This window comes from Eurosta solidaginis, chromosome 4, assembly GCF_040869045.1.
Source record: "Eurosta solidaginis isolate ZX-2024a chromosome 4, ASM4086904v1, whole genome shotgun sequence".
NCBI lineage: Eukaryota > Metazoa > Arthropoda > Insecta > Diptera > Tephritidae > Eurosta > Eurosta solidaginis.
Genome location: NC_090322.1, coordinates 60,199,832 through 60,227,304, shown reverse-complemented (window position 1 = coordinate 60,227,304; position 27,473 = coordinate 60,199,832). Strand labels below are relative to the sequence as shown.

Below are 27,473 nucleotides of genomic sequence, written 5' to 3'. Positions count from 1 at the left end.
TAGTGCTTACATAGAGGCAGAGTGATGGTGCTATGCAATTTTCAGAAGCCATGCTGATGATTGGCAAGCCGCAGGTTTGCGGTGAAATAAGGAAGCAGGACGGTTTCAAATGTCTTGGCTAGTGGCAATAGAATAGATATCGTCCTACCTTAGCTTATTTTCTAGCCTTTAGTAGCGGTACCACCCGCGTCATTTTCGATTTCTTATCAGCTTTCGGGAAGAACTGTTCCACCAAAGCGAAACGACTATCTTTCAAACTATTTCGATGGGAATGGAAGTTACTAAAGCGAAAAGACGAAAAGTATTGAGGAAGATGGTATTTTTGTATCGTGAAATTCACTATTTCGAAAATTGGAGAACAAGAATCATACAGATTGAGGAGAATGAACTCGTGTTCCACAAATGACAGCGCGAAAGTCTGGTTTTTACGGGATACAGAAAAAGGTTGACTTTCGCTCAAACTTTTAACATTTCCAAAGAAATCTCTGTTTGGGTCATGTCCTAGAACAGCGTTTTTTATTCAGTTCTGAAAAAAAAACAGTTAATCGAAAAGGTGCACTGAAAAGTGATTGAAATTAAGGGAAATGAAAACCGTTATAGTTATTAGTCGCCCTAGTATCAGATTGGTGGTAATAATTTCATTAAAGTATTTTTTGATTTAGTTAAATGAATTTATATTGCCTTAATAACTGTAAAACGTATCTAATTAGTTATTTCTTTGTGATAGACGATAAAACTATCTGAAAATTGCTGACAGGGTATAAATATCTTTTGAACAAATTTATGCATACATTTCAGATTCTACTCTTAGCTCTTAACCAAATTGTTTTTTTCAAATTAAAATCCCAGTTTGAGCCTATAAATTTTTAATAAATGAATTAAATGAATTTATATTGCCTTAATAACTGTAAAACGTATCTAATTAGTTATTTCTTTGTGATAGACGATAAAACTATCTGAAAATTGCTGACAGGGTATAAATATCTTTTGAACAAATTTATGCATACATTTCAGATTCTACTCTTAGCTCTTAACCAAATTGTTTTTTTCAAATTAAAATCCCAGTTTGAGCCTATGAATTTTTAATATCATTGCATTAATGTATTTACGAGTATTTGCAAAATGGTGTAGTATATTTACACGGTAAATAAATAAAAAATAAATGTAAGGCGCAAAGACTCCGAAGAGATTTTAAGCCGAGCTTCTCTTCCAATTTGCGTCGTGCTCCTATTAACATTTCCTACAAATTGTCGGGATGGCACCTACCTAATATAAATTTATGTGTCAAATGTCACTTCGTATTTAAATCTTCGAAGTAAACGAACACAGAATACAAATCTGAATAAACTGGCTTCCTCTTCAAGAACGTGAAATGTTCTGAAGGAAGCATTTCCGCGTCGCTTAGTCTCTTATTTTGATGTTTTGCTCTAGCTCCATTTTAACCGACCCAGACTTATTTTTATGTTTTTTTTTTTGTTTTTTTGTTTTGATAAACTCTTATAGATGATAGAACCTGTCGCCAAAGCTCTAGTAAGAGTGGTAGAGTCACCATAAACCGGTCATGAATTCCGGTGGCGACCACTTGAACGATGTAATTTTCTTGGCTTTATGGAATAAATTCTAATTGACTAAATGAACCCATTACACAAGCCCAACCAAAGTTTTTCGCAAAATATGTAAAAGCAGAAAATCAACGGCTGAGTCCTGTGTCTGTTAATTTGGCAAAGAGGCCAAAACCTTAAGTTGGCTTCAGTGAATAAAAATTGAATTAAAACATTCTTCATACACTATCCAATCTTGATGCACAAATATCATATTGTTGCATTACTAAAACTCATGTTTTAGCTCTGACTGCTAGAAATATGCATGAAATACACATATTTTTTTTTTTTTTTGCAAACTATGCTTATAAATAAGTATTAAAAGCAAAATATGCAAAAATATGTGTTTATGGTAAAATACGAGAAAATGTGGTAAAATAACTCAAACTTTTTATTTTGTTGTGAAAAGTTTGCATAGAACTACATACCTTAGAAACTGTGCTTGGTTGGGTAGGGGTGCTAACAAGATATAGTTCGCCGGGTGTAAGATAAGCTCACTAAGCCACTGCATGCGATATATTTTTTATCGTAGTGCATTTTCTTGCAATGGATTGGTGTCCCAGCAATCGAGACCTGTGGGAAATATTAAAAAAAATGCCAATGTAAACGCCTTAATTTTGAATATAAGCATTTGGAGCCAGTGTAAATGTAGTACTAAAACATCATTTTAACGGTCTAATCGAAATTTATTCTAACTTTTCATTCTGTCTTTCAAATAGCTTTGCTCACATCTCAAGTGTACGTGACAATATGCGTACTCATACCGGTGAAAAGCCCTACAAGGGATTCAAGGGGTTGTGTAGCGCAATATATAGCTTCTCCAATCCAATTGTCAACCTCACCTTCGAGCGGCGAATCCCGTTTCACTAACAGACGAGGCTCTGGCGACCCCAAGCTCCTCATGGAACATGGGGGTGGGGAGGGAGGGATGGCCTGAAGGTTCAATGTGGCCATATAAATCGTTCCCGAGATGGTCGGGCCAGCACCTTAATGGTGCTGTGTTACCGGAGCGTATCGGATCTGTATCCGACAAAGGACCATCACATCGATAACACTCCCCAAAGCCTTCGGGGAGTAACCTAATCGCTACAACAACAACAACAACAAAAGCCCTACAAATGCAAATACTGCGGAAGAGCCTTTGTGCAAGCAAGTGTATTGATTAGGCATTTACAAAGGCATTTGGCTGATAATACATATAGATGCAAGCTTTGCCCCTTAGCTTTTCCTTTAGCTTCGGAGCGACGTTTATACTTAGCTACGCATAAAGACGAAGATCCAGAAACACGTGAGCGAAATATGACAGCTTTAAGGGAAGAAGAGGCTAAATTAATGCAGCACATATTGAAGAAGAAACCTAAAGTGTAAGACTATAACATTTCATTACCAGAATCTCTGATCACCGCACTGTAGTAACGATGTGATAGCATAAAAAGTTCAACTTTAACAGTTTTTTGTGAGCGTACTATTAGATAAAAGCTCTGTCACGTAAGCAGTTTTTCTTATAGAAGCATTTATCGCAATCTTATGCATGGGAAGTAGATTGCCCGTATTTTTATGGAGAGCGGCAGATTGAGCCACATTGGCGCATCTGACATGAAAAAGTATCCAACTTCCAACTTTTTTTGCAAGCAAAGCATAAGAAGAAGAATTCGACATTTGCTTTGGCTAATGGGCGACGCACAATGAAGTTTTTCATATAGATACGTTCAATGCAGTCTTATGCGTTCCAGTAACGTCGCCACAATCAACCAAGATGTTGCCCGTTCACTTACGAAATGCTCACCGCTTTGAGTATAGGTGTGGGAAAAAACGTTCATAAACGAGTTTGTAGCGTCATGACGGCCGTACTGCTTATTGCCTGGCCGATATAATACGTTACGGTGAACTTCACCGTCTTCTTGGTTTCCACATACAAATTTGCTTTTACATCGCAAGGTTTTTGACAACGTACTCAAACGCTATGTGACGGCGGTAATGAATTATCGCATTTTTCGAAATTTCGATATCAATTTAGTTTAAAGTGGGCGTGGTCATGAACCGATTTTTGCTAATTTTCCAAGGTGTATGTATAGCATCAAAGACAACCCCCATGCAAATTCAACATGATATCTTGAATGGCGTTTGACTCACGGCTGGAAAACTTTAAAATTTTCATCTTCTTTATGTGGGCGGTGCCACGCTTATTTTCCAAAACTTTACTAAATTCATTTTTTTGTTATGAAGTAAACCAACATATCAAGTTTCATCACTTCATCTATTTTTGGCAATGAAATATCGCGTTTTTCCCATTTTTTCGAAATTTCGATATAGTTTTTTATAAAGTGGGCGTGGTCGCCAGCCGATTCCGTTTATTTTCACAATGTCTATATTTTAGGAAAGACAGCCTCCATGCCAGGTTTTGACGTATTCAACGGCTTTTGATTTACGGCTTGGAAAACTTGCAAATTTTCTTCTTTTAAGGCCCGGTTTTCAGTAGTTGGTTAAGCTAAGCTTAAACTAAGTTTGCTTAAACTCTAGACAAATTTAAACTCTAATTAAACTACTGAGCAGTTTTTCAGTCACAGTTTAAGGCAGCCTTTGGGTAGGCTTTTTTGTACGGCAACATTGGTTTTTTATTATATAAGTAATTTTTTGTAGATACGACAACAAATGGATTTTGCTTACCCAACAAACATTTAAAAAATATTTCTACAGCGAAATGTATGTCTAGTTCTGGAGATGTTGTTGTTGTTGTTGTAGCAATGCTCGCCCCACCTAATAGCCGCGACCGATCACAAATTGTCATCAATATTCTCTAACGGGAGTCCAAGGAAACTTGCCGTTTCAACAGGGGTGGACCATAAGGAAAGGGGTGTTAGAGGCGTTGGTTCCACATTACAATTAAAGAGATGGTTGGTGTCATGTGGGGACACATTGCAAGCAGGGCATACATTTTGTATGTCGGGGTTGATTCTGGATAGGTAAGAGTTTAACCTGTTACAGTATCCAGAACGAAGTTGAGCAAGAGTGACACGCGTTTCCCTGGGGAGTATGCGTTCCTCTTCTGCGAGTTCTGGATATTTTTCTTCAAGTACTGGATTCACCGGGCAATTCCCGACATAAAGGTCCGACGCTTGTCTATGGAGTTCACCAAGGACCTGCTTGTGTTTTTCCGCTTCATACGGCTGGGTTCTCAGGTGCCGTATTTCCTCAAAATGCTTACGGAGATGACTCCTTAGGCCCCTAGGCGGTGCTGGTTCATCAATCAGATGTCTGTTGGGATGCCCAGGTTTCTGGGTATTCAACAGAAACTGTTTGGTCAGCATCTCATTTCTCTCCCTGATGGGGAGTATTCTCGCCTCATTATGCAGATGGTGTTCTGGGGACATAAGAAGACAGCCAGTGGCGATTCTGAGAGCAGTATTTTGGCAGGCCTGTAGTTTCTTCCAGTGGGTGGTTTTTAGGCTTGGCGACCATATGGGTGACGCGTAGCACGTAATCGGCTGGCTAATTGCTTTGTATGTGGTCAAGAGCGTTTCTTTATCTTTTCATCAGGTACTGCCAGCAAGGGATGTGAGGATTTTATTACGGCTCTGAATTCTTGGAACAATTGCGGGTGCGTGCGCACCAAAATGTAGATCCTGATCAAACGTCACACCCAAGATTTTGGGGTGTAGGACAGTCGGTAGCGTAGTGCCATCGACGTGGATGTTCAATATGGTCGACATTTGCGGCGTCCATGTTGTAAATAAGGTCGCGGAAGATTTAGTCGGTGACAATGCCAGGTTTCGCGAGGCGAAAAAACTGGAGAGATCAGGGAGATAGCCGTTTATTTTATTGCATAGCTCATCGATCTTTGGGCCTGGGCCTGTGGCCATTATTGTGCAGTCATCGGCGTAGGAAACGATTGTGACTCCTTCCGGTGGTGAAGGTAGCTTAGATATGTAGAAATTAAACAAAAGCGGGGATAGGACACCACCCTGTGGCACCCCTTGTTTAATTCTCCTTTGTTTTGATGTTTCGTTTCTGAATTGCACCGATGCCTGCCGACCACCCAGATAATTTGCGGTCCACCTTTTAAGACATGGGGGAAGGGTGGACCCTTCCAGGTCTTGCAGTAACGAGCCATGGTTGACCGTATCAAAAGCTTTTGATAGGTCTAACGCTACGAGTACTGTTCTATGGTGGGGATATTGATTCAAACCGCAATTTATCTGGGTGCTAATGACATTTAGCGCGGAGGTAGTGCTATGGAGTTTTCTGAAGCCATGCTGATGAGGGGCTAGCTGCAAATGTGCTTGGAAATAAGGGAGCAAAATGGCTTCAAGCGTCTTTGCCACTGGCGATAGGAGAGATATCGGACGATATGACTCACCTACGTTAGCTGGTTTCCCAGGCTTTAGGAGCGGGACCACCTTGGCCATTTTCCATTTCTCGGGTATGACAAAGGTGGAAAGAGACAGGTTGAAGACATGCGCTAAATATTTGAAACCCTCTTTCCCTAGGTTTTTAAGCATCGGCATGGCTATGCCGTCTGGGCCCACTGCTTTGGATGGTTTAGCGCGACCAATGGCGTCCTCAACCTCTCTAGCGGTGATGGTAATTGGTGACGCGCTGAGTTTGTGTTTATGTGCGTGTCTATTGGCTCTCCGTCTATCTTTGTCGACCGTAGGATGCATTATATATTGTCGGCAGAAAGCGCTCGCGCATTTTTTCGCATCCGACAGCACCTTATCGCCAAAGGCGATGGAAACTTTGTCTTTGTGCTTAGTCGGATTCGATAGGGACTTTACGGTGGACCAAAGTTTACCTACACCGGTAGAGAGGTTACAACCTCTTAGGTGCTCTTCCCATTTCGCCCGCTTGTGTTCGTCCACAAGCAATCTGATGCGTTGGTTTATATCCCTTATTTGGGGGTCGCCTGGATCAAGCTGTCTTATAAGGTCGCGTTCCCTCGCTAAGCTCGCGGCCTCCGCCGGGAAGTGGGGCCGGATTTCGGGAATTCTCCCGGCGGGAATGAAATGTCCCGAGGCGGATTCAATGACCTTACGGAAGGCACGCTCCCCTTGGCGGGCATCAGTCGGGATAGGGAGGGCAGCAAAGCTGCTGTCTGTTGCAGATTTATATTCTTCCCACTTTCCTTTTTTGAAGTTTATGAAAGTGCGTTTTTCGGTGACGATGAAGTCGGCGGTACGCTCGAACGAAATAAGTATGGGCAGGTGGTCGGATGCCAATGTTACCATCGGCTGCCAGTTGACGCAGTTTACGAGTTCTGCGCTCACGATTGAGATATCTGGCGAGCTATGACAGCTTGCTACCATACGTGTGGGGGCGTCTCCGTTTATTGTGCAGAACGTCGTTTCGTCTATTTGATCCGCCAACATCTCACCCCTACTGTCCGCCCGCAAGTTTGAATGCCATAGGTCGTGATGGGCATTAAAATCACCTAAGATAATGCGATTGTTGCCAGTGAGTAAGGCCTCGATATTAGGGCGGTATCCACTGGGGCAACAGGTGACAGGAGGGATGTAGATGTTGATGATTTCTAGATTTGCATCGCCTGACCGGACAGATAGGCCTTGAAGTTCTAAGACATTGTCACTGCGGTCGATGCCAGGATCAAATATATGATATTGCACAGAGTGGTGTATAATAAACGCGAGGCCGCCTCCATTTCCGCTCTCGCGGTCTTTCCTGTGGACATTATAACCAGAGCAGGTCTGCAATGCAGATCTTGCTGTGAGTTTAGTCTCTTGAATCGCAGCAATGCGGATGTTGTGCCGCTTCATGAAATCGACTATCTCCGTAATCTTCCCAGTTAGTCCATTACAGTTGAACTGCAGAATTCTGAAGTGCATGAGGGGTGACGCCGCCACTCTAGGGGTAAGTGAGGGGTGACTACGCATAGGTTGTGGAAGGCCAGGATGCAATTGCTGTTGTGGCCTTGGGACTGGGCGCCCTTGGGCAAGCATTGGGGTACCCGGATGATTTGGGTTTGCGACCTGGCAACATGGCGCGATGAAACCCGTCGGGGGGTTGCCGTCGCGGAGACCAGAACATCTAGGAAAGTGGCACCACCCAAGGCAGGAGCTGCATTGAGCGGATGTCGCAAACCTATATATTCTGTGCTGGCAGACGGTGCAAACGGAGGCAGGGACTAAGAGTCTGTTTCCCTGACCTGCACGATTGCTGCCAGAAAAGAGGGGGGGAGAAGAAGACGGGGGCAGGGGCTGATGCTCAGCATTGCAACCAGCTCTACTACGAAGGTAGTAGTTATGAGTGGTATCAGCTGTTTGAGTTGTTGGCGCCGTGGGGCGCGAGCAGCAGCGGGTACTTGTTGTGGCTTGCTGAGCAGCGAAGCTGCTGGAAGGTAGTGGGGATACGCTTAGGCGTAGACTACGGGACGCCCTTGGGCGTGGGCAGCAAGGAGCCACAAAAGATTTATAAAAGTTGCGTGGACGTCGGGTTTTGGGATCAAGCCCAGAACAACCTGTCCGATGCAACCATCCCTTGCACGAGACACACTGAACAGAGTATGACCGTCCTAAAAAGATTCTTTTCTGGCAAATGCAGCAAAACCATTTCTCATGACCGGGGCCAGGAGACGGACCCGGATTGGGTTCGATACCTTCCCGGAGTAAGAGAATATGTAGCAGTCCTGCTGCAAGGAGCTGCTGGGAGGATGACAATTTGTGGGAGGTACGAAACAAATTAAATGGGGTCACACTGAAATGACAGTCCTTGGTCGGGAAAAATCCCGAGTCGCTCCGGTACATAGAACCGACTGCCTTGGGAAGCGTAGTTCTGGAGATGATATCCAACATCATCATTTAGTTATTCTTAAACTAGATAGTTCTCAAGTTTATATCCAACTTCATTCTCCAATCACTATCCAACCTTTGAGAAATTTTGTAAAATTGATAGTTCTCGTGTTGATCTCCAACTTCTCTTCAGATAGGTCGAAATGTAAAACTGGTTCTAAAATAATAGCAGCAAAAATGATTTACAAATTGTATAAGTTACAAAAAAACTTATGAACTAGTAGTTTTCGTTGTATAAACAAATCTCGGAAACATTTTCCAAAAATGTGGAAACCTCGACAAGTATTTAAAGATCTTCAAGAAAATACAACAAATTGTATTTAGAGTTTTTGAAAATATTTTGAGTGTACAGTTTTGTAATACAATTCATAATCTAGCAAGAGGTAAGTTTAATTCGAATTGATTTTTGTAATTTTTTTCTGTAGGGTGTTTGGGTTTTATTGCAAAATTGCAAAAAATATAATTTGTAAAGAAGTATGAGCAAAATCTAAAAATTATTCAGAAAAAAAGGCTTAAATGTATTAGACTACAAATCTCTGCCTCATGAAACTGTAAAAAAAATTTGGAAATTTTCTTGAAGAAAACAAATTTTTCGAATTTTCTAAATTTTTCGAAATTGGTTTACGTGGTTTTCATTCAACGTTTCCTTAAAACTTGCGATAACAAACAAAGAACAAAGTTAGTGATACAATTCGCTTGTCACTTTCGCTGCTTTTACTTTACTCGCACGCGTGCCTAAAGATATAAATTTGTTATCGATCTGTATTTCTGTTATTTTTCCAGACTCAAAACAATTCATGAAAGGATTAAACTCTACCCGTGCAAAATTTGTAGTAAAAGGTTTAGTACAAAATGGAATTTAAAATCACATAAACTAGTTCATAGTGATGAAACTCCGTATAAATGTGATTTCTGTGAAATGCGGTAAGTTACAAAATTGTCCTTTAACCAAAGACGTAGATGTATGGAGAATAACCAAGATACACATTTCAAACTGGCGTTAGGTAATTCACCACATTACCTGCCTGAACAATAGCCGTGTTTTTTACACGCGTTTGCCCGTAAAAACAAAACGCTTTGATAAGGCTTAGGAGAACCTTCTAGGGGCAGTGGTTAAATAACTAGCTACAGCACAAGGTGTACCGAAAAGCGGAGACACAAACCTCTGTTGTATGTCTGTGTATAACCTATAGCTGAATCAGTTGCGATGAATTGTGGACCCGCCCCATTTTAAGAGATGATAAATAGAATTAGTGTAGAGGTGAAACATAGACACATATTTCAGTTACATCTGAGTATAATGCGTATTGAAATTTAGTAGTCCTAATTTTATGCGCAGCAATTTCAGAGGTGTATTTGCAGTCTGACGCTTAGCAATCCATATAAAGTTTAAGCGTAAACATCTATAGATGTAAAAGAAACACAGCTGGCATTAAAAACGTGATATTTTAGTTACAATTTTCGAAAAAAGGTAATGTAAGAGTTAAAGCAGATTTGAATAAACGATTTGGTCACGTTGATTCGCTTTTACGCTTTCGACAGCGCCATTAAAGAACAACGAAACGCCTTCCCCCTTTCTTCGCTTTGAAGGTAACTAATCGTTTGTGTAAATCCGTCTTTACAAATTAAATACACCTCTGAAATTGCTGCGCATAAAATTAATACGTACTACTAAATTTCAATACGTATTATACGCAGATGTAACTGAAATATGTGTCTATGTTTCACCTCTACACTAATTCTATGTATCATCTCTTAAATGGGGCGTGTCCACAATTCATCGCAATTGATTCAGCTATAGGTATATAGGTGTCTCCGCTTTTCGGTACACCCTGTGCTGTAGCTAGAAATTTAACCACTGCCGCTAGATGGGTCTCCTAAGCATTATCGAAGCGAGGATAAGCGTTGTTTTTACACGTAAACGTTAACGTATACGCGTGTAAAAAAAACACGGCTATCTATATATTAATACGCTAACAAAATTTCCATACAATCAATTGACATTCTGTTTCGCGTTCTTACCATACGTAAAATCATATAAAAGTTATATGAATCGATTCGTATGGATCAGCCGCAGTGCATAGGCATACTTTTGTTAACAAATATTACTCCATTTGTTTATAATTAATAGAAACAGTTTTTTGTAAATTCGAACAATCTCTCAAAATATCGAAATTTACTGTCGTGCACAAAAGCGGGCCATCTGTATGACCAAGTATGTAAGTGCTCTAAAACACAAACCAACTGAATAACTTTGGTCTTTCTTCGCTACACTTAACACTTCGAATTAAAAAGGTTTATAGTTTTTCTTTAAAAACGTTATAAATTCACTTTTATTTATAATTTAATAATTAAGCAATTAACGCGTTAACAACTTCAGCTTCTGATTTAAATATTCAAAAATTCAAAGTATTAGAAAAAATGTATATAAAGGGAGCGCGTCCGCGATTGCCGAGTAATAATTCTTGACTGGTTCGTTGCAATTATTGTGGATGACGATTGTAGTGAATGCGTGTTGGAGCCTTTCCACTCGCCGCGCACGGCTGCGCATAGGATTTTCGCCGCCGTCTGAATATTGTTGGAGGCGGCTTAAACATCCTGCGCGCCCTGCAGGGAGGTGCTAGTGAGCACCTTCTGCAGTTCCTGCAGGGCGCGGATGGTCGTGTCTAAGGCGCGGCTGGTGTTGCGCCGTTGACCTTGCGCCGTTTGCAGGCCTTGTGAAGTGCGCGCCATCGTGCGCTTGGCCGTCCGCTCCGTTTTGGGGGTTGCCGCGGGTTTGGTTGCCGGGTGCGCCTTTTGTGCCCTACAGGCGCAGGTGGACTTCTTCTCTCTCTTCTTCTTCGGTGATGTTTCCGGTGACGGTTTCCGTGGTACTCCCCCTTTTTTAATGTTGGGGCTTTGTGCTGCCCTCGTCGTCCTTTCGGCCCTTCGTGTAGGAGGGTGTGATGCGCCAGGCCGCAAATTTTGCACGACCCTCGGGAGTCGCATTCACCCGTTGTATGTGTGAGGGCTAGGCAATTGTAACAGTAACCCTGGGCCCTGGCCACTGTTGCACGCTGCGGTGGCCGCATCGCCTTAAAAGCCGGGCAGGTCCGCAGCGCGTGGTAGCGGTGGCAGAGCCGACACTGATGGTAGTTGTCGGTCTCTGCCGTGGGAGCCAGTGGACATGCTGGTCGAGATGCCATGATGGTGTCATCCTGAAAGTACAAGAGCAGAGAGAGAAACGAGAAGTAGTTGGATACAGCGGATGATACGGAAATTTAATTATACAGGGGAAACGTATATAAGTTAGAGCGCTGTGCTCGAAGAGTGCTCCATTGGAAGAAAGCACAGTTTAACTAAAGGGCGCATGACAAGTCCATTTTGGGTGCGAACCTCTACAACCCGAACATGGTTGTCAGGTCCGAGGCGAACGTTCTCGATTCGTCCCAGACGCCACTCGGTGGGTGGGAGTGATTCTTCTTTAATTACGACGAGGTCGCCCGGTTGAGGATTTCGCTGTGGCGTTTGCCATTTATAGCGCTTCTGAAGGTCCTTCAGATAATCCTCTTTCCAGCGTCGACTGAATTGGTGATGAAGCGTATTGAGTTTTTCCCATCGATTTATCCAGGAGAGGTCTTCCGCGTTTGGCTCAGGAATGGCTAATAGCGGTGCACCTCGAAGGAAGTGACCCGAAGTGAGCGCTGTGAAGTCAGCTGGGTCCTGGGATAGTGAGGTTAGAGGCCTCGAATTGAGAACTGCTTCAATACGCACCAACAGCGTCGTGAATTCTTCGAATGTAAACTAGTGGGGTGCAGCGGTTTTTTTGAAGTGGGTTTTAAAACTTTTTACTGCGGATTCCCACAAGCCGCCCATATGAGGGGCGCTGGGTGGAATATATTGCCAATTTATTCCCTGGGGGCATATTTCTGCACAATGTCCGCAGAGCATTCGTTAAGAAATTTAACGAAGTCGCGTTCGAGTGCCCGCTGAGCGCCAATGAACGTTTTACCATTGTCGCTCATCATTTTTGAGGGATAACCTCGTCTGCCAACGAATCGGGCGAATGCTGCGCGAAAGGCTTCAGTAGTAAGGTCCGAGCATAGCTCGAGGTGTACTGCCTTTGTGAAAAAACAGACGAATACAGCCACGTACCCTTTTATGATAGTGGTCGACCTCAGAACCGATGCTTTTATTTGGAATGGACCTGCAAAGTCAACTCCTGTTGTGGAAAAGGGGAGTGAGAAATTGCAGCGCTCAGGTGGTAGAGCTGCCATTATTTGCGTGCGCGTTTTCTGTTTGAAAAGCGTGCAAGGTTTGCATTGAAAAATGCATTTCTTTATAAGAGGCTTTAGTTTTGGTACGTAGTACTCTTGCCTCACCATTTGGAGCATTAACCGCATTTCTGCATGAAGAAGCAGGCGGTGTAAAAACTCCAGATACAACTGGAAGAGCCTTGAATCCGGAGGAAGGATTACTGGATGCTTCTCGTTGTATTGCATTGTAGAATGTTCCAATCTTCCACCGATACGTAGGAGCCCGTATCCATCCAGAAATGGGTCAAGAGCCAGAAGGGAACTCTTTTTGCTTATTGGCATATTATTTTGTAAGGCGCTCTTTTCCGCCCCGAAATGGCGAGATTGTGCCATTGCCACAAGCCGCGTTTTCACATGTTGCAACTCTTTGTACGTCAGATGGGGATTATGTGTTGCTGCCACCGATTTGGATTTGTTGCAGGCATTGTTCGCAAAGCGGAACACGTATGCAATCACACGGAGAGCTCGAGAGTATGAGGAGAAACGTTGAAGAATGTCGTCCTCTTCCTCGAGTGCGTGATATGCTTCGACCTTGCGTTTCTCGGGTGGAGAAGCGCTACCTGCTTTCGGCTTTGGCCATGCCGAAATGTGGCAAGAATGCCATTGTGGTCCGTGCCACCAAAGTGAAGAGCCTATCAAATCATGCGGCTTGCAACCACGTGTGCCAAGATCAGCAGGGTTGTCTTGGCTAGATACATGGCGCCAGGTGCCGCTGGGAAGATATTCTCGAATTTGAGAGGTACGGTTGGCCACATAAGTCTTCCAGGTCGATGGAGATTTTTCTAGCCAGGCTAGTACAATCTCAGAATCTGACCATAAGAATGTGTTGCATGCTTGAAAGTCGAGCTGTTTTCGAACAGTTGAAGCCAGTTTTGCGAGTAGGACTGCACCACATAGCTCTAAGCGGGGTAAGCTTACAGTTTTTATGGGGGCAACTTTGCCTTTCGCAACCAAAAGAGAAGATTTTATTTGGTTGCCCACATGTGTGCGGATGTAAATCGCTGCGCAATATGCTTTTTCCGAGGCATCACAGAACCCGTGGATTTTGGTGTCTTGCCCTGGAACGACATTAACCTATCGAGGGATTTCGATGTGGCAAATGGCTGGCAGATTTTCTGCGAAATGTTGCCATTTTGATAATGTTGCGGGTTTGGCGCTTTCATCCCAATCGCTGCTATCCAGCCAGATTTCTTGGAGAAGCATCTTGGCCTGGATCATAACTGGCGACAGCCATCCTGCCGGGTCAAAAAGTTTTGCAACAGAAGATAAAATTTGTCGCTTTGTGACCGAATTTTGGGTGTGTTCCGGCAGAATGGTGTATGAAAATTTGTCCGTGAGCGCGTTCCATCGAATGCCAAGAGTTTTGGTATTGGAAGTGCTCTCAAATTTTAAGAAGTTGGAGTCTAGAAGATCCTCCTTCGGAAACTGTTCTAATATGGCCGGGTGATTAGCCGTTGTTGCAGCCAACGGGAATGTCGCTTTCGTGTCATCGGATAGTTGATGCAACGTACGAATAGCGAGATATGGTGCACAATTGACGCCGAATGTAACCGTTTTTAGATTGAAATCGCTAACCTTGGAGTTGGCCGATTTGCGAAATAGGATTCGCTGAAAATCTTTGTCGTCCTCGTGTATAAGGATCTGACGGTACATTTTTTCAATGTCTCCATTGAACACATACTTATGCATGCGCCACTGTAGAATTAGTAGCATGAGATCTGGTTGGAGAGTTGGACCAGTGTATAGCACGTCATTCAGGGATTTTCCTGACCCGGATTTTTTAGAGGCGTTGAAAACCACACGAACTTTGGTGGTGACCTTATCTGGTTTGACTACCGCATGATGTGGCAAGTAAAATGAGAAGACCTTGCCATTCGAAGTTATTTCGCATGGGTCGGTAGATTCCATGTGATCAAGGTCGAGATATTCTTGCAACACATTGTTGTACATTGTACCTAACTCCCCTTTTTCTGAAGCGATCGCTCCATGCTGAAAAACTGCTGCAGAGCAGCCGGGCGGGATTTGCCGAGGGAGAGTTTTTCAGGAAACTCTTCCTTGAATGGAAGTCGCACAATGTATCGACCGTTTGGTGCACGTGTCGTTGTTGTTGCGTATATCTGCTCACACGCTTGATCCTCGGGGGATATCTTAAGGTTGTGGAATTTCCTCCTCTTCCCAAAATTTTCTCAGTTGAGAACTGAGTGTCTCGTTTGACGCTTGGACTTGTGTCGAGAATGACACAACATTTTCAGTTATTGGACCACTGAGAATCCAACCAAAAATGGTTTGTTGCGCAAGTATGCTACCGCACACGTTTTTGATATCTTCCAGCAGAATTTATGGAAGTATGTCGCTGCCAATGACCATGTCAGTCTGACCCGGTATGTGGCAACTGGGATCAGCGAGCTCAAGGAGTTTGAACTGCTGCCAGATTTTGCGACTAATGGTGGATGTTGGCAGATTTTTTGTCAATTGCGGCAACACAATTGCATGAGCCTTTTATGCAACCAGTATCAAAGGACAAAGCTTGGAGGACTTTTGTACGACTTGTCCACCCATGCCAGAAATTTCGAACTTTGAATGTTCGAATGGAAGTTTCAACCGTTTTTGAACTTTCGAGGAAATGAAAGTTCTTTCCGAGCCCTGATCAATAAGGGCTCTCAGTTGAAATAATTCCCCTTCGTGTTCGACTGCGACCATTGCAGTAGGAAGGCGAATTTGGTTATCATTGGCTGCATGCAATGATTGAACCGGTGCGTGTTTTGAACAACACGGTAGCTCGCTAGAATCGGAGCTATTCTGCGTTTGTCGAACGGGAGGTGTTGACTCAGCAGTTGTGTGCTGCACGTTTGGTGCATTCGTTCGCGGGGTGGAAAGTTGAGCTTGTGGGCTCGCATGCAACAGCGTGTGATGCCGTTGATGACATGTCGAACATGACCACTTGCTCGTGCACTCATTGATGATATGAGTGCTGCTAAGGCAGTTTGTACACAGCTTAGCTTGTTTTACGAATTGTGTCCGGTTTTGCACAGACATTCGTTTGAAACGTGGACAGAATCTAATAAGGTGCGGGGAGTTGCAACATTGGCAAGTTTCCTTTTTAGATTCTGCCACAAGGGTTTGCGTCCTGTTGAAGGACCTGTTTTGCCCAGAATTTTGATGAGCGACTGGTTTTTGTTTGCTTGGTTGAAGCCTATTGACCCTTTCAACGACTTCATATCTCGAGGTGAGAAAGTCGTTCATTTGTGACCATGAGGGTAGATCTCTTCGAGAAGAGAGAGATTGTTCCCAAAGTGACAGGGTTGTTTCGGGGAGCTTTGATGAACAAATGTACATCAGAATCGGATCCCAACTGTCTGTCGTAACTCCTTGGGAGTGAAGGACGGATAGGCAGTTGTTGATTGTATTTTGCAATTTCTGAAGTTGCTCACTGTTTTCGGATGGAATAGTGGCAAGAGTCAGTAAGGATTTGATCTGGTTGTCAACCAGGATCCGCTTGTTTTCGTATCGTGACCGTAAAGCTTCCCAGGCAAGGTCAAAGTTATCATCGCTCAACGCATATTGCTTGACGATGGAGCCGGCTTTGCCTTGCGTTTTGTACCGGAGATGGTACAATTTCTGAGCACGGGAGAGCCTTGGGTGGTTAATGTACACCGCTGTGAACATGTCACGAAAAGCGGGCCATTCCTCATAGCCACCATAAAAGGTCTCCGTGTCGCATGCTGGGACTTTGAGGTAAATATTTGCCTCAGCCGGGGGTTGTTCCACGCGGGGTGGTGGAATCGGCGTTGCCATCATTTTGATCAACGAGAGTTGATCGGCAATCTTTGATTTAGTCACTTCATACGTATCAAGGCAGGCGCATTGTTTGCCTTGCACTGAACTCTTGAAGTCTTCAGGGAAACTTTCGTCTGGTTTCTAAAATACCAGATCGTAAACCGATTGAAGTTGTGCCCAATAATCATCTAGTGATTTGTCCTTTATCATGAGATACGATTCAGTGTGCTCCTGAATCGGTGCTTCGTTGAATTTTGCACAGTATCTCATCAGATTGTCACTTTCCGCTATGAACTTTTGCGCGGATGGGTCCACTGATTTGGATTTCTGGCGGGGGGATGTTGACCTTTCCTTGGCCGTTTCTTCCTTTGGGCCACCTTTTGGGTTTTTTCCGGTTTCGGACGTTTTTGGGGGACTGAGAGGCATTTTATGCAAACTTTTGGGTTTTCACCAAAAAAAACCGAATAAAATATTTGTCCGCTCAGAGAACGTTCGCAAAATTCGAAGATGGAAAACTCATACACTCAACACATACTTATGCATGCGCCACTGTAGAATTAGTAGCATGAGATCTGGTTGGAGAGTTGGACCAGTGTATAGAACGTCATTCAGGGATTTTCTTGACCCGGATTTTTTAGAGGCGTTGAAAACCACACGAACTTTGGTGGTGACCTTATCTGGTTTGACTACCGCATGATGTGGCAAGTAAAATGAGAAGACCTTGCCATTCGAAGTTATTTCGCATGGGTCGGTAGATTCCATGTGATCAAGGTCGAGATATTCTTGCAACACATTGTTGTACATTGTACCTAACTCCCCTTTTTCTGAAGCGATCGCTCCATGCTGAAAAACTGCTGCAGAGCAGCCGGGCGGGATTTGCCGAGGGAGAGTTTTTCAGGAAACTCTTCCTTGAATGGAAGTCGCACAATGTATCGACCGTTTGGTGCACGTGTCGTTGTTGTTGCGTATATCTGCTCACACGCTTGATCCTCGGGGGATATCTTAAGGTTGTGGAATTTCCTCCTCTTCCCAAAATTTTCTCAGTTGAGAACTGAGTGTCTCGTTTGACGCTTGGACTTGTGTCGAGAATGACACAACATTTTCAGTTATTGGACCACTGAGAATCCAACCAAAAATGGTTTGTTGCGCAAGTATGCTACCGCACACGTTTTTGATATCTTCCAGCAGAATTTATGGAAGTATGTCGCTGCCAATGACCATGTCAGTCTGACCCGGTATGTGGCAACTGGGATCAGCGAGCTCAAGGAGTTTGAACTGCTGCCAGATTTTGCGACTAATGGTGGATGTTGGCAGATTTTTTGTCAATTGCGGCAACACAATTGCATGAGCCTTTTATGCAACCAGTATCAAAGGACAAAGCTTGGAGGACTTTTGTACGACTTGTCCACCCATGCCAGAAATTTCGAACTTTGAATGTTCGAATGGAAGTTTCAACCGTTTTTGAACTTTCGAGGAAATGAAAGTTCTTTCCGAGCCCTGATCAATAAGGGCTCTCAGTTGAAATAATTCCCCTTCGTGTTCGACTGCGACCATTGCAGTAGGAAGGCGAATTTGGTTATCATTGGCTGCATGCAATGATTGAACCGGTGCGTGTTTTGAACAACACGGTAGCTCGCTAGAATCGGAGCTATTCTGCGTTTGTCGAACGGGAGGTGTTGACTCAGCAGTTGTGTGCTGCACGTTTGGTGCATTCGTTCGCGGGGTGGAAAGTTGAGCTTGTGGGCTCGCATGCAACAGCGTGTGATGCCGTTGATGACATGTCGAACATGACCACTTGCTCGTGCACTCATTGATGATATGAGTGCTGCTAAGGCAGTTTGTACACAGCTTAGCTTGTTTTACGAATTGTGTCCGGTTTTGCACAGACATTCGTTTGAAACGTGGACAGAATCTAATAAGGTGCGGGGAGTTGCAACATTGGCAAGTTTCCTTTTTAGATTCTGCCACAAGGGTTTGCGTCCTGTTGAAGGACCTGTTTTGCCCAGAATTTTGATGAGCGACTGGTTTTTGTTTGCTTGGTTGAAGCCTATTGACCCTTTCAACGACTTCATATCTCGAGGTGAGAAAGTCGTTCATTTGTGACCATGAGGGTAGATCTCTTCGAGAAGAGAGAGATTGTTCCCAAAGTGACAGGGTTGTTTCGGGGAGCTTTGATGAACAAATGTACATCAGAATCGGATCCCAACTGTCTGTCGTAACTCCTTGGGAGTGAAGGACGGATAGGCAGTTGTTGATTGTATTTTGCAATTTCTGAAGTTGCTCACTGTTTTCGGATGGAATAGTGGCAAGAGTCAGTAAGGATTTGATCTGGTTGTCAACCAGGATCCGCTTGTTTTCGTATCGTGACCGTAAAGCTTCCCAGGCAAGGTCAAAGTTATCATCGCTCAACGCATATTGCTTGACGATGGAGCCGGCTTTGCCTTGCGTTTTGTACCGGAGATGGTACAATTTCTGAGCACGGGAGAGCCTTGGGTGGTTAATGTACACCGCTGTGAACATGTCACGAAAAGCGGGCCATTCCTCATAGCCACCATAAAAGGTCTCCGTGTCGCATGCTGGGACTTTGAGGTAAATATTTGCCTCAGCCGGGGGTTGTTCCACGCGGGGTGGTGGAATCGGCGTTGCCATCATTTTGATCAACGAGAGTTGATCGGCAATCTTTGATTTAGTCACTTCATACGTATCAAGGCAGGCGCATTGTTTGCCTTGCACTGAACTCTTGAAGTCTTCAGGGAAACTTTCGTCTGGTTTCTAAAATACCAGATCGTAAACCGATTGAAGTTGTGCCCAATAATCATCTAGTGATTTGTCCTTTATCATGAGATACGATTCAGTGTGCTCCTGAATCGGTGCTTCGTTGAATTTTGCACAGTATCTCATCAGATTGTCACTTTCCGCTATGAACTTTTGCGCGGATGGGTCCACTGATTTGGATTTCTGGCGGGGGGATGTTGACCTTTCCTTGGCCGTTTCTTCCTTTGGGCCACCTTTTGGGTTTTTTCCGGTTTCGGACGTTTTTGGGGGACTGAGAGGCATTTTATGCAAACTTTTGGGTTTTCACCAAAAAAAACCGAATAAAATATTTGTCCGCTCAGAGAACGTTCGCAAAATTCGAAGATGGAAAACTCTTCGTGCCACAGAAATTTAATAAATGGAATTTAAATTGGTGTCGGGGTTTGTGTTTTTTTTTTTTTTTGAACAATAGAGTCAAGCACGGACAACGGGACGTTCCTTAAATGATTTAAATCCGCGAAATTCGGAATTTAGTAGTATGTATAATGTTTTGTAAAAACAAAATGTGTAAAATTTAAAAAAAAAAAAATCACAAACACTTTTCACTAATATATACGTGTAAATATACGTGTGGAAATAAACGTGTATTTGTAAATTACTGGTATATATAGGTATGTATATATTAGAAAATAATAATAATTGAGGTTTGTAGGGATATTTTTTTAAAAAGTTCCTATAGGAACGAAAATATCTCAAACTTAGTTTTGTACGACAGAATAAGTACAAACGTACATGCGCAATATACAAACGTATGTATATATGTTTGTTTGTGCGAACGTATGCACGTGAATCAGATGAGCTTCTCTGTTTATGTTTACAAACAGAAGAGTTTGTTTTGATTCGCTTCTTCGTCGCTTTAATGTCGCGTTTCTTTGTGAAGCTGAGTGCGCTTGATTGCACTGTTGGGAGAGTGCAGCAAAGAAAGATGAAAAAAATTGCAAATCTGAGAGAGGTTGGGAAATTTGATCAGCAGTACACAGCTCTCGTTGCTAATGTAGCTTATGTGCTGGGAGAATGTCGCTGGAAGAGCGACTTGAACGTGTGAGTAAACACGTATGATGTTCTCAGAGTGGAGAAATAGGAACGTTGGAAAAGCAACTTGAAATTATTTGTACATGTATGTAAGTATGTACGTATGAATAATATGGTTTTTATATATGCTGGCAAGCAAGAAAAAATCACTTGGAAGAAGTTGAACTGTATCGACAAGTTCAACGCTCTGTGCGAACAACGGGGTAAACTCAGCTGTAGAAGAAGTTTTTGCCGATGTTCTTTTTGCACAGTGGGTTTGAGTAGGCAAGTAAACTGCAATTTTTTGTTGGTTAAATACCACTAGAAATATGTATACATATATATATATATATAATTGGCGGATTTTGCCTATTGGTATAGCGGAATATTTTCTACCAATTTTTGGTTGCAAAAAAGTTGTAGTAAAACCAACGGTAAGAAAATTTCCGCAATATTCAAGTATATATGTGGATATATATATATATGTTTTTGCAGTTTACACAAAATAATATAACTTTTGTGAAAAAAAAAGTTTTATTATTTTTTATATATTTTTTATGAAAAATAAAAAACTGCCTAATCACCGATTGTAGTATTCGGTTGCTCCTTATTTATGTATGTTGGTCTGCTTGTTGTTGCTCTCTTGGTGATGATGCTGCTTAGCTGGTTGTTGGGTAGAGTTGATTTTTATAATTACAAAATTGTTTCCAAGGTGGGACTTATGATTTGTGCGCCCACAATTTTCGAACAAAAAATTTTCTCAATTTTTTAAAATTTAAAATTTTTTTTTTTTGTTTTTTTTTAGCAATTTTATTTTATTTTATTTTTTGAAATGTATAAGTATGTATTTATTTCTTGTTTGCTTTTTGCAAAATTTTTTTTTTCTTTCCACTAAATTTATATTTGTTCTATAGTTATGGTTTTTTTTTTTCGTATGTAAATTTTTGAGCACACTGTTGTTTTTTGTGCAGTTTTGTTTATAGCACTTATATGTAGTTTTTTTTTTTATATTATATTTTATTTGCGAAAGAAATTTTTCGATTAAAATTCACTAATATTTTAATTATAATTTTAGGGGTTGGGCCAAAGATGGCTGCGAAGGACCATGAATAACTTTGGTCTTTCTTCGCTACACTTAACACTTCCAATTAAAAAGGTTTATAGTTTTTCTTTAAAAACGTTATAAATTCACTTTTATTTATAATTTAATAATTAAGCAATTAACGCGTTAACAACTTCAGCTTCTGATTTAAATATTCAAAAATTCAAAGTATTAGAAAAAATGTATATAAAGGGAGCGCGTCCGCGATTGCCGAGTAATAATTCTTGACTGGTTCGTTGCAATTATTGTGGATGACGATTGTAGTGAATGCGTGTTGGCGCCTTTCCACTCGCCGCGCACGGCTGCGCATAGGATTTTCGCCGCCGTCTGAATATTGTTGGAGGCGGCTTAAACACCAACATATTATGTAACCCTACCGAATTAGAAATTCGAAAAGCGACTTCGCAGTGTTGCTCAAATGTTTCACCTACATACATATGCGTACGTGCCAGACGGTGAAATAATAAAACATTGTTGCCACTTACCTATAGTGGTCTCTACAAAAATCCTAAAAAATTGTTTCAAAATAATTTGTAGCGTACAAAAAAATCTTAAATAGAATTAATTTTTCACCGGCCCATTTTTTGTGGCAAATTTCACTTACACGTAAATACATAGGTCTTTATTTAACAGATTTTTGTATTTTATTTTAGTTGCTTTCAAAAAAACATGAAATCACAAATATTGAGTTAACTTTTGTTGAAACTAACTAACTTATTTATAACAATTAATGGCAAATTTGCCCCAAAATGGTTTTTGCATTTCCAGATTTTATGCTCATTTTAGATATGGCACGTCTTATACTGAACAAAAAAAAATAAATTTGCTACAAAAATATAATATTAACTTTTTATATTGTCTTTTATGCTAATTTATTCTATTTCTTATTTTACTTTATTATATATTATTTTATTTCAACTTAGTTTATTATTATTTAAATGCAACTTGACTGAATAATCGAAAATTGAAAAAAATACAAATTGTTCGAATTTCGACCACAGGCGATACTATATTTATTATTAGGCTCACTTTGTTGGATTATATACCCGTTATGTCGGATGCTTAGATCCCATAACCCTAATTTGTTTATGTGGCTTAAAGTTATGAAATTAATTTTATTTTAGTAAATATGTTTTCGCGAATAATTTGTTTATTTTGCTTTGTTATATCTTGGTATTATATCGTTCGCAAACGATATTTACATACTTACATATTACATATGTATTTATATAAAATTAAACTCGGTAAAGCGCCAATTGCATACCTAACGGGTGGTGTGAAATAGGCTAAATTCCTTCGGCACATTTCTTCGTTTTTAACCAAAAGTTCGTGTTTTTTGAATAACGACACTATTCAAGTAAATGCGCGATATATGTATATGTAGTTTATATGGGTGATATAGGCCTACTGGGGAACCAAGCACCCAAAACTAACTTTGGTAGCTCGCGAACGGTGAATCTCCCGGGTGATGTGGAAAAAGCAAATATTCAATTCAATTTCAAATCATTTCACCATAATCCTATGTCAATTACATTTGATTTTACATATGTTTTATATTTTTGTTTAAGGATCTCCATACCAAAACGTTATAATTACATTTGAAAAGTTTGTATAAAATTTAAAAAAATGCAATCAAAACGTATAACGTCTTAGATCAAATTCAAAATTTTAATATGAACTTTAAGTAAGTTATACCAGTTTGCTATATTTCCACTCACTGCTCTACTATTAACGCATTATTGCACTACCCCCAACACTGGATGCATAGACTGAGTTCCAAAAAAAAAAAAAACCAAGTTGGTCGAATTTCGACCACAGGCGATGCTAGTATTTATTATTAGGCTAATTTTGTTGGATTATATGCCCATTAATCGGATGCTTAGATCCCATAACCCTAATTTGTTTATGTCGCTTAAAGTTATGAAATCAATTTTATTTTAGTAAATATGTTTGCGTGAATAATTTCAATGTTTTTGTTTGTTTTTCTTTTCTTTCTAATTTATTCTGCTTTGTTATATCTTAGTATTATATCGTTCACAGACGATATTTTACGGTAGATATAGATATGGTCATATATATTCATGAAATGGAAATGGAATAACCGAACATTAGAATCTTCAATTTCCACAATGATAACATTAAAACCGGAAAAAAGTCTAAGTGCACTTATTGCGTTTTTATATGGAACTGTTTATTCACTTCATTTAATTTTTTCGCACTTTAAGTACTTTATTTTTTTTTTTTTATTAAAATTTTTTTTAGTAAACTCTGCCTTTTTTCTCATTACATAATTTTTTTTAATTTTTATTTTATTTTTTATGAAGGTATCCTATATTCTACTCGAAATTATCGTTTTGTGTCACACTTACATATTACATATGTATTTATACAAAATTAAACTCGGTAAAACGCCAATTGCATACTTAACGGGTGGCGGTAAATAGGCTAAATTCCTAAAAGCTCCTGTTTTTTGAATTATGACACTATTGAAGTAAATGGGCGATATATGTATATGGGTGATATATGCCTACTGGGGAACTGAGCATCCAAAACTAACTTCGGTAGCGCGCCAACGGGGACCTCCCGGGGTGGTGTGGAAAAAGCTATTTTTCAATTCAATTTCAAGTAATTTCACCATAACTCTATGTAAATTTCATTTGATTTTACATATTTTTATACCTTTATATAAAGTCGCTTTCATGTTTGTCCCCTCACTTCCATACGAATTTTTGACCCACGGAAAAGTCTTTCGGTAACTTCCCGTTGAGCTAGACACTTGATACTTAGAACATAGTTCAGATCTGAGAGACATTACAATGTAAGTGAAAAAAATCCGCTAGGTGGAGCACGGATCGAGATACACAGAAAATTAATTTTAAAATGGAAATTGTTCGATCGACTATTAACTAACTTCTCGGTGTTCCAGAGACTTGAAACTTAGCACATAGTTTGCGAGTCGATGGCACTACAATTCGTGGAAAACAAAATGCCGCAAGGTGGCAGACGAATCGAGATCCCTGAAAAAACGAAGGGCATCCTATAATCGATTTTTGAGTAACTTCCCGGTGAGCTGGAGATATGAAACTTGAGCTGTACGTCAGAACCCGGTGACAATGCAATATTTTATCAAAAATATTCCGCTGGGTGGCGCATGGATCGAGATACTAGGAAAATTAATTTTAATTTGGGAATCTTTCAATCCATTTTTAACAACTTCCCGTTTACCTAGAGATTTGTAACTTAGCACATAGTTCGGGACCCGGTGACAATATAATTTACAGAAAACCAAATTCCGCTAGGTGGCGCGCTAAGTGAGATAACTACAAATCCTTGAAAAACGAGGGGAATCTTGCAATCGATTTTTGAGTAACTTCCCGATGAGCTGGAGATATGAAACTTGAGCCGTCAGTCAGAACCCGGTGATATGCAATATTTTATCAAAAAAATTCCGCTAGGTGGCGCATGGATCGAGATATTAGGAAAATAAATTTTAATTTGGGAATCTTTCAATCCATTTTTAACTAACTTCCCGGTTACCTGGGGACTTTTTTACTTAGCACATAGTTCGAGACCCGGTGACAATACAATTTATAGAAAATAAAGTTCCGCTAGGTGGCGTGATAATTGATATAACTACAAATTCCTGAAAAACGAGGGGAATTTTGCTATCGATTTTTGAGTAACTTCCCGGTGAGCTAGATACTTGAAACTTGGGCCGTCAGAACCCGGTGACAATGCAACATTTGATCAAAAAAATTCCTCTAGGTGGCGCATGGACCGAGATATTAGGAAATTAATTTTAATTTGGGAATCTTTCAACCCATTTTTAACTAACTTCCCGGTTACCTAGAGACTTGTAACTTAGCACATAGTTCGAGACCCGGTGACAATACAATTTACAGAAAACAAAATTATGCTAGGTGGCGCGCTCAGTGAGATAACTACAAATCCTTGAAAAACGAGGGGAAGCTTGCAATCGATTTTTGAGTAACTTCCCGATGAGCTGGAGATATGAAACTTGAGCCGTAAGTCTAAAGAGATATTTTAGAGGAAAGCAAAACAACAACTTTAGCGCGTATGACGTGCTGATAGTTAAAGATTATTCGGTTCCTGGAAAAGTAATATGGACAAAAGCTGTGATTTCCAAAAGAATTGGAAAACAAATGTATATTGTAAAAACTTATCATAATAAATCTTGGAAAAGACACACAATTAAATTATCTTATCGCAAAAAGAATCGTCGCACTCATCACTAGATGATCCACTAACACCTTTAACAAATTTAAGTAATGAAAATCAAAACATATTAACTAATAATAGTGGTCCCGATGATACAAGTACAGACAAAAATAAAACAACAACTACACATACAAGTAATAACGTACCCAACGATATTATTTGTAATGAGAAAACGAATTCACGGGAACCCACGACTCATTATAATTTAAGACCGAGAAAATAACAATTTCTTGTCAAACAAATTTATGTATCCTAAGCGCGAAAGTCTGTAATAAAATCATGTATATGTTACCAATTAAGAAGGGGGTATTGTGAGAGATAAGCTAATACATGAATCGTAGCGTAGTTGAACTATGTAAACATGCCATTAGGTTAAGTTTTTCTATATGCCGATGTGGCAATGCTATAACAAATGTCAAGTAAAGAAACAAAAAGGGCTCTCATCCGGGTTGCAAATTATACGAAAACAACGTTTTTCCTCTTTTCATTTTAATATATCTAAATATATCACAGTTTATGCAATATAGATACCGAATTAAAAGCTGCCGCTGAGGGTTTTAACAAAAAAGTAAATTTTTTCCGTTTTTCCCGTTTGCCAAATGTAGATCAGGGGTCTCCCTGAAAGCTTTCTTGCGATAAAGGTATGGTTAAAAGTAATCACGGGTGTTTAACGAATAATGGTTTTTATTTCAATATATTACGTTTTTTACAAAATATTGACGTAAATGTGAACCAGCGATATCCCCATAATGTCTTTTATAATAAAGACATCAAACGAAAGATCACAGCAGTGGATGTTTCATATGATTGTGCTTAGTATAATACCCTCATTTCGGAGGTTTATTTCACACCGTTGAGTGATCAGATCACTAAGAGGCACTGCCATCGACATATTTCTGAAACTCGTATTTTTCGACCGGTTTCGTCGACATCTCTGTAGAAGCCGCTGTTATCTCTACATATACCGTAACAGGTTGATGTCTATACATTAAAGATGTATAGACTGCATAGAATTGAGTGATGTTGTTGTTGTAGCAGTGCTTCGCCTCATCTAAAGTTGCGACCGCTCACAATTGTCATAAATATCCTCTAACGGAAGTCCGAGGAAACTTGCTGTTTAAACGGGGTTGGACCAGTAAGGGTGTTAGAAGCATTGGTTTCATATTGCAATTGAAACGATGCTTGGTGGTATTTGGGGACACGCTACAAGCAGAGCATACGTTGGGTTTGCCGGGGTCGATTCTGAATAAGTAAGAGTTTAACCTATTACAGTATCCAGATCAAGGTTGACAGTGACGAACGTCTCCCTGGTGAGGTTGTTTTCCTCAACTGCGAGCGCAGAGTATTTGTTAATTTAAGAACGGTATTCAAACGGCAATCTCTGTCATAGTACGATATTTTGTGGATGTTTTGAGGCTTTGTATGCTCCTTTTTTTCGTATGGCTGTATTCTGAAGTGCTGGATTTCTTGATAGTGCTACATAGAGGCAGAGTGATGGTGCTATGCAGTTTTCAGAAGCCATACTGATGATTGGCAAGCCGCAGGTTTGCGGTGAAATAAGGAAGCAGGACGGTTTCAAATGTCTTGGCTAGTGGCAATAGAATAGATATCGTCCTACCTTAGCTTATTTTCTAGCCTTTAGTAGCGGTACCACCCGCGTCATTTTCGATTTCTTATCAGCTTTCGGGAAGAACTGTTCCACCAAAGCGAAACGACAATCTTTCAAACTATTTCGATGGGAATGGAAGTTACTAAAGCGAAAAGACGAAAAGTATTGAGGAAGATGGTATTTTTGTATCGTGAAATTTACTATTTCGAAAATTGGAGAACA

General features: G+C 40.8%; 1 protein-coding gene across 3 annotated transcripts in view; it reads left to right on the top strand.

The window, feature by feature from the left end:
• LOC137249860 (zinc finger protein 568-like) overlaps positions 1-27,473 on the top strand; it is a 169,072-nt gene that overhangs the window by 77,649 nt on the left and 63,950 nt on the right. For 2 of the 3 annotated variants that reach the window (XM_067781842.1, XM_067781840.1), the window contains exon 2: positions 9,188-9,328. The exons of the other annotated variant lie outside the window; for it this stretch is intronic. In XM_067781842.1, the coding sequence (XP_067637943.1) occupies positions 9,188-9,328 (141 nt within the window). The remainder of the gene's footprint in view (positions 1-9,187; positions 9,329-27,473) is intronic. 3 annotated transcript variants of the gene reach the window in all.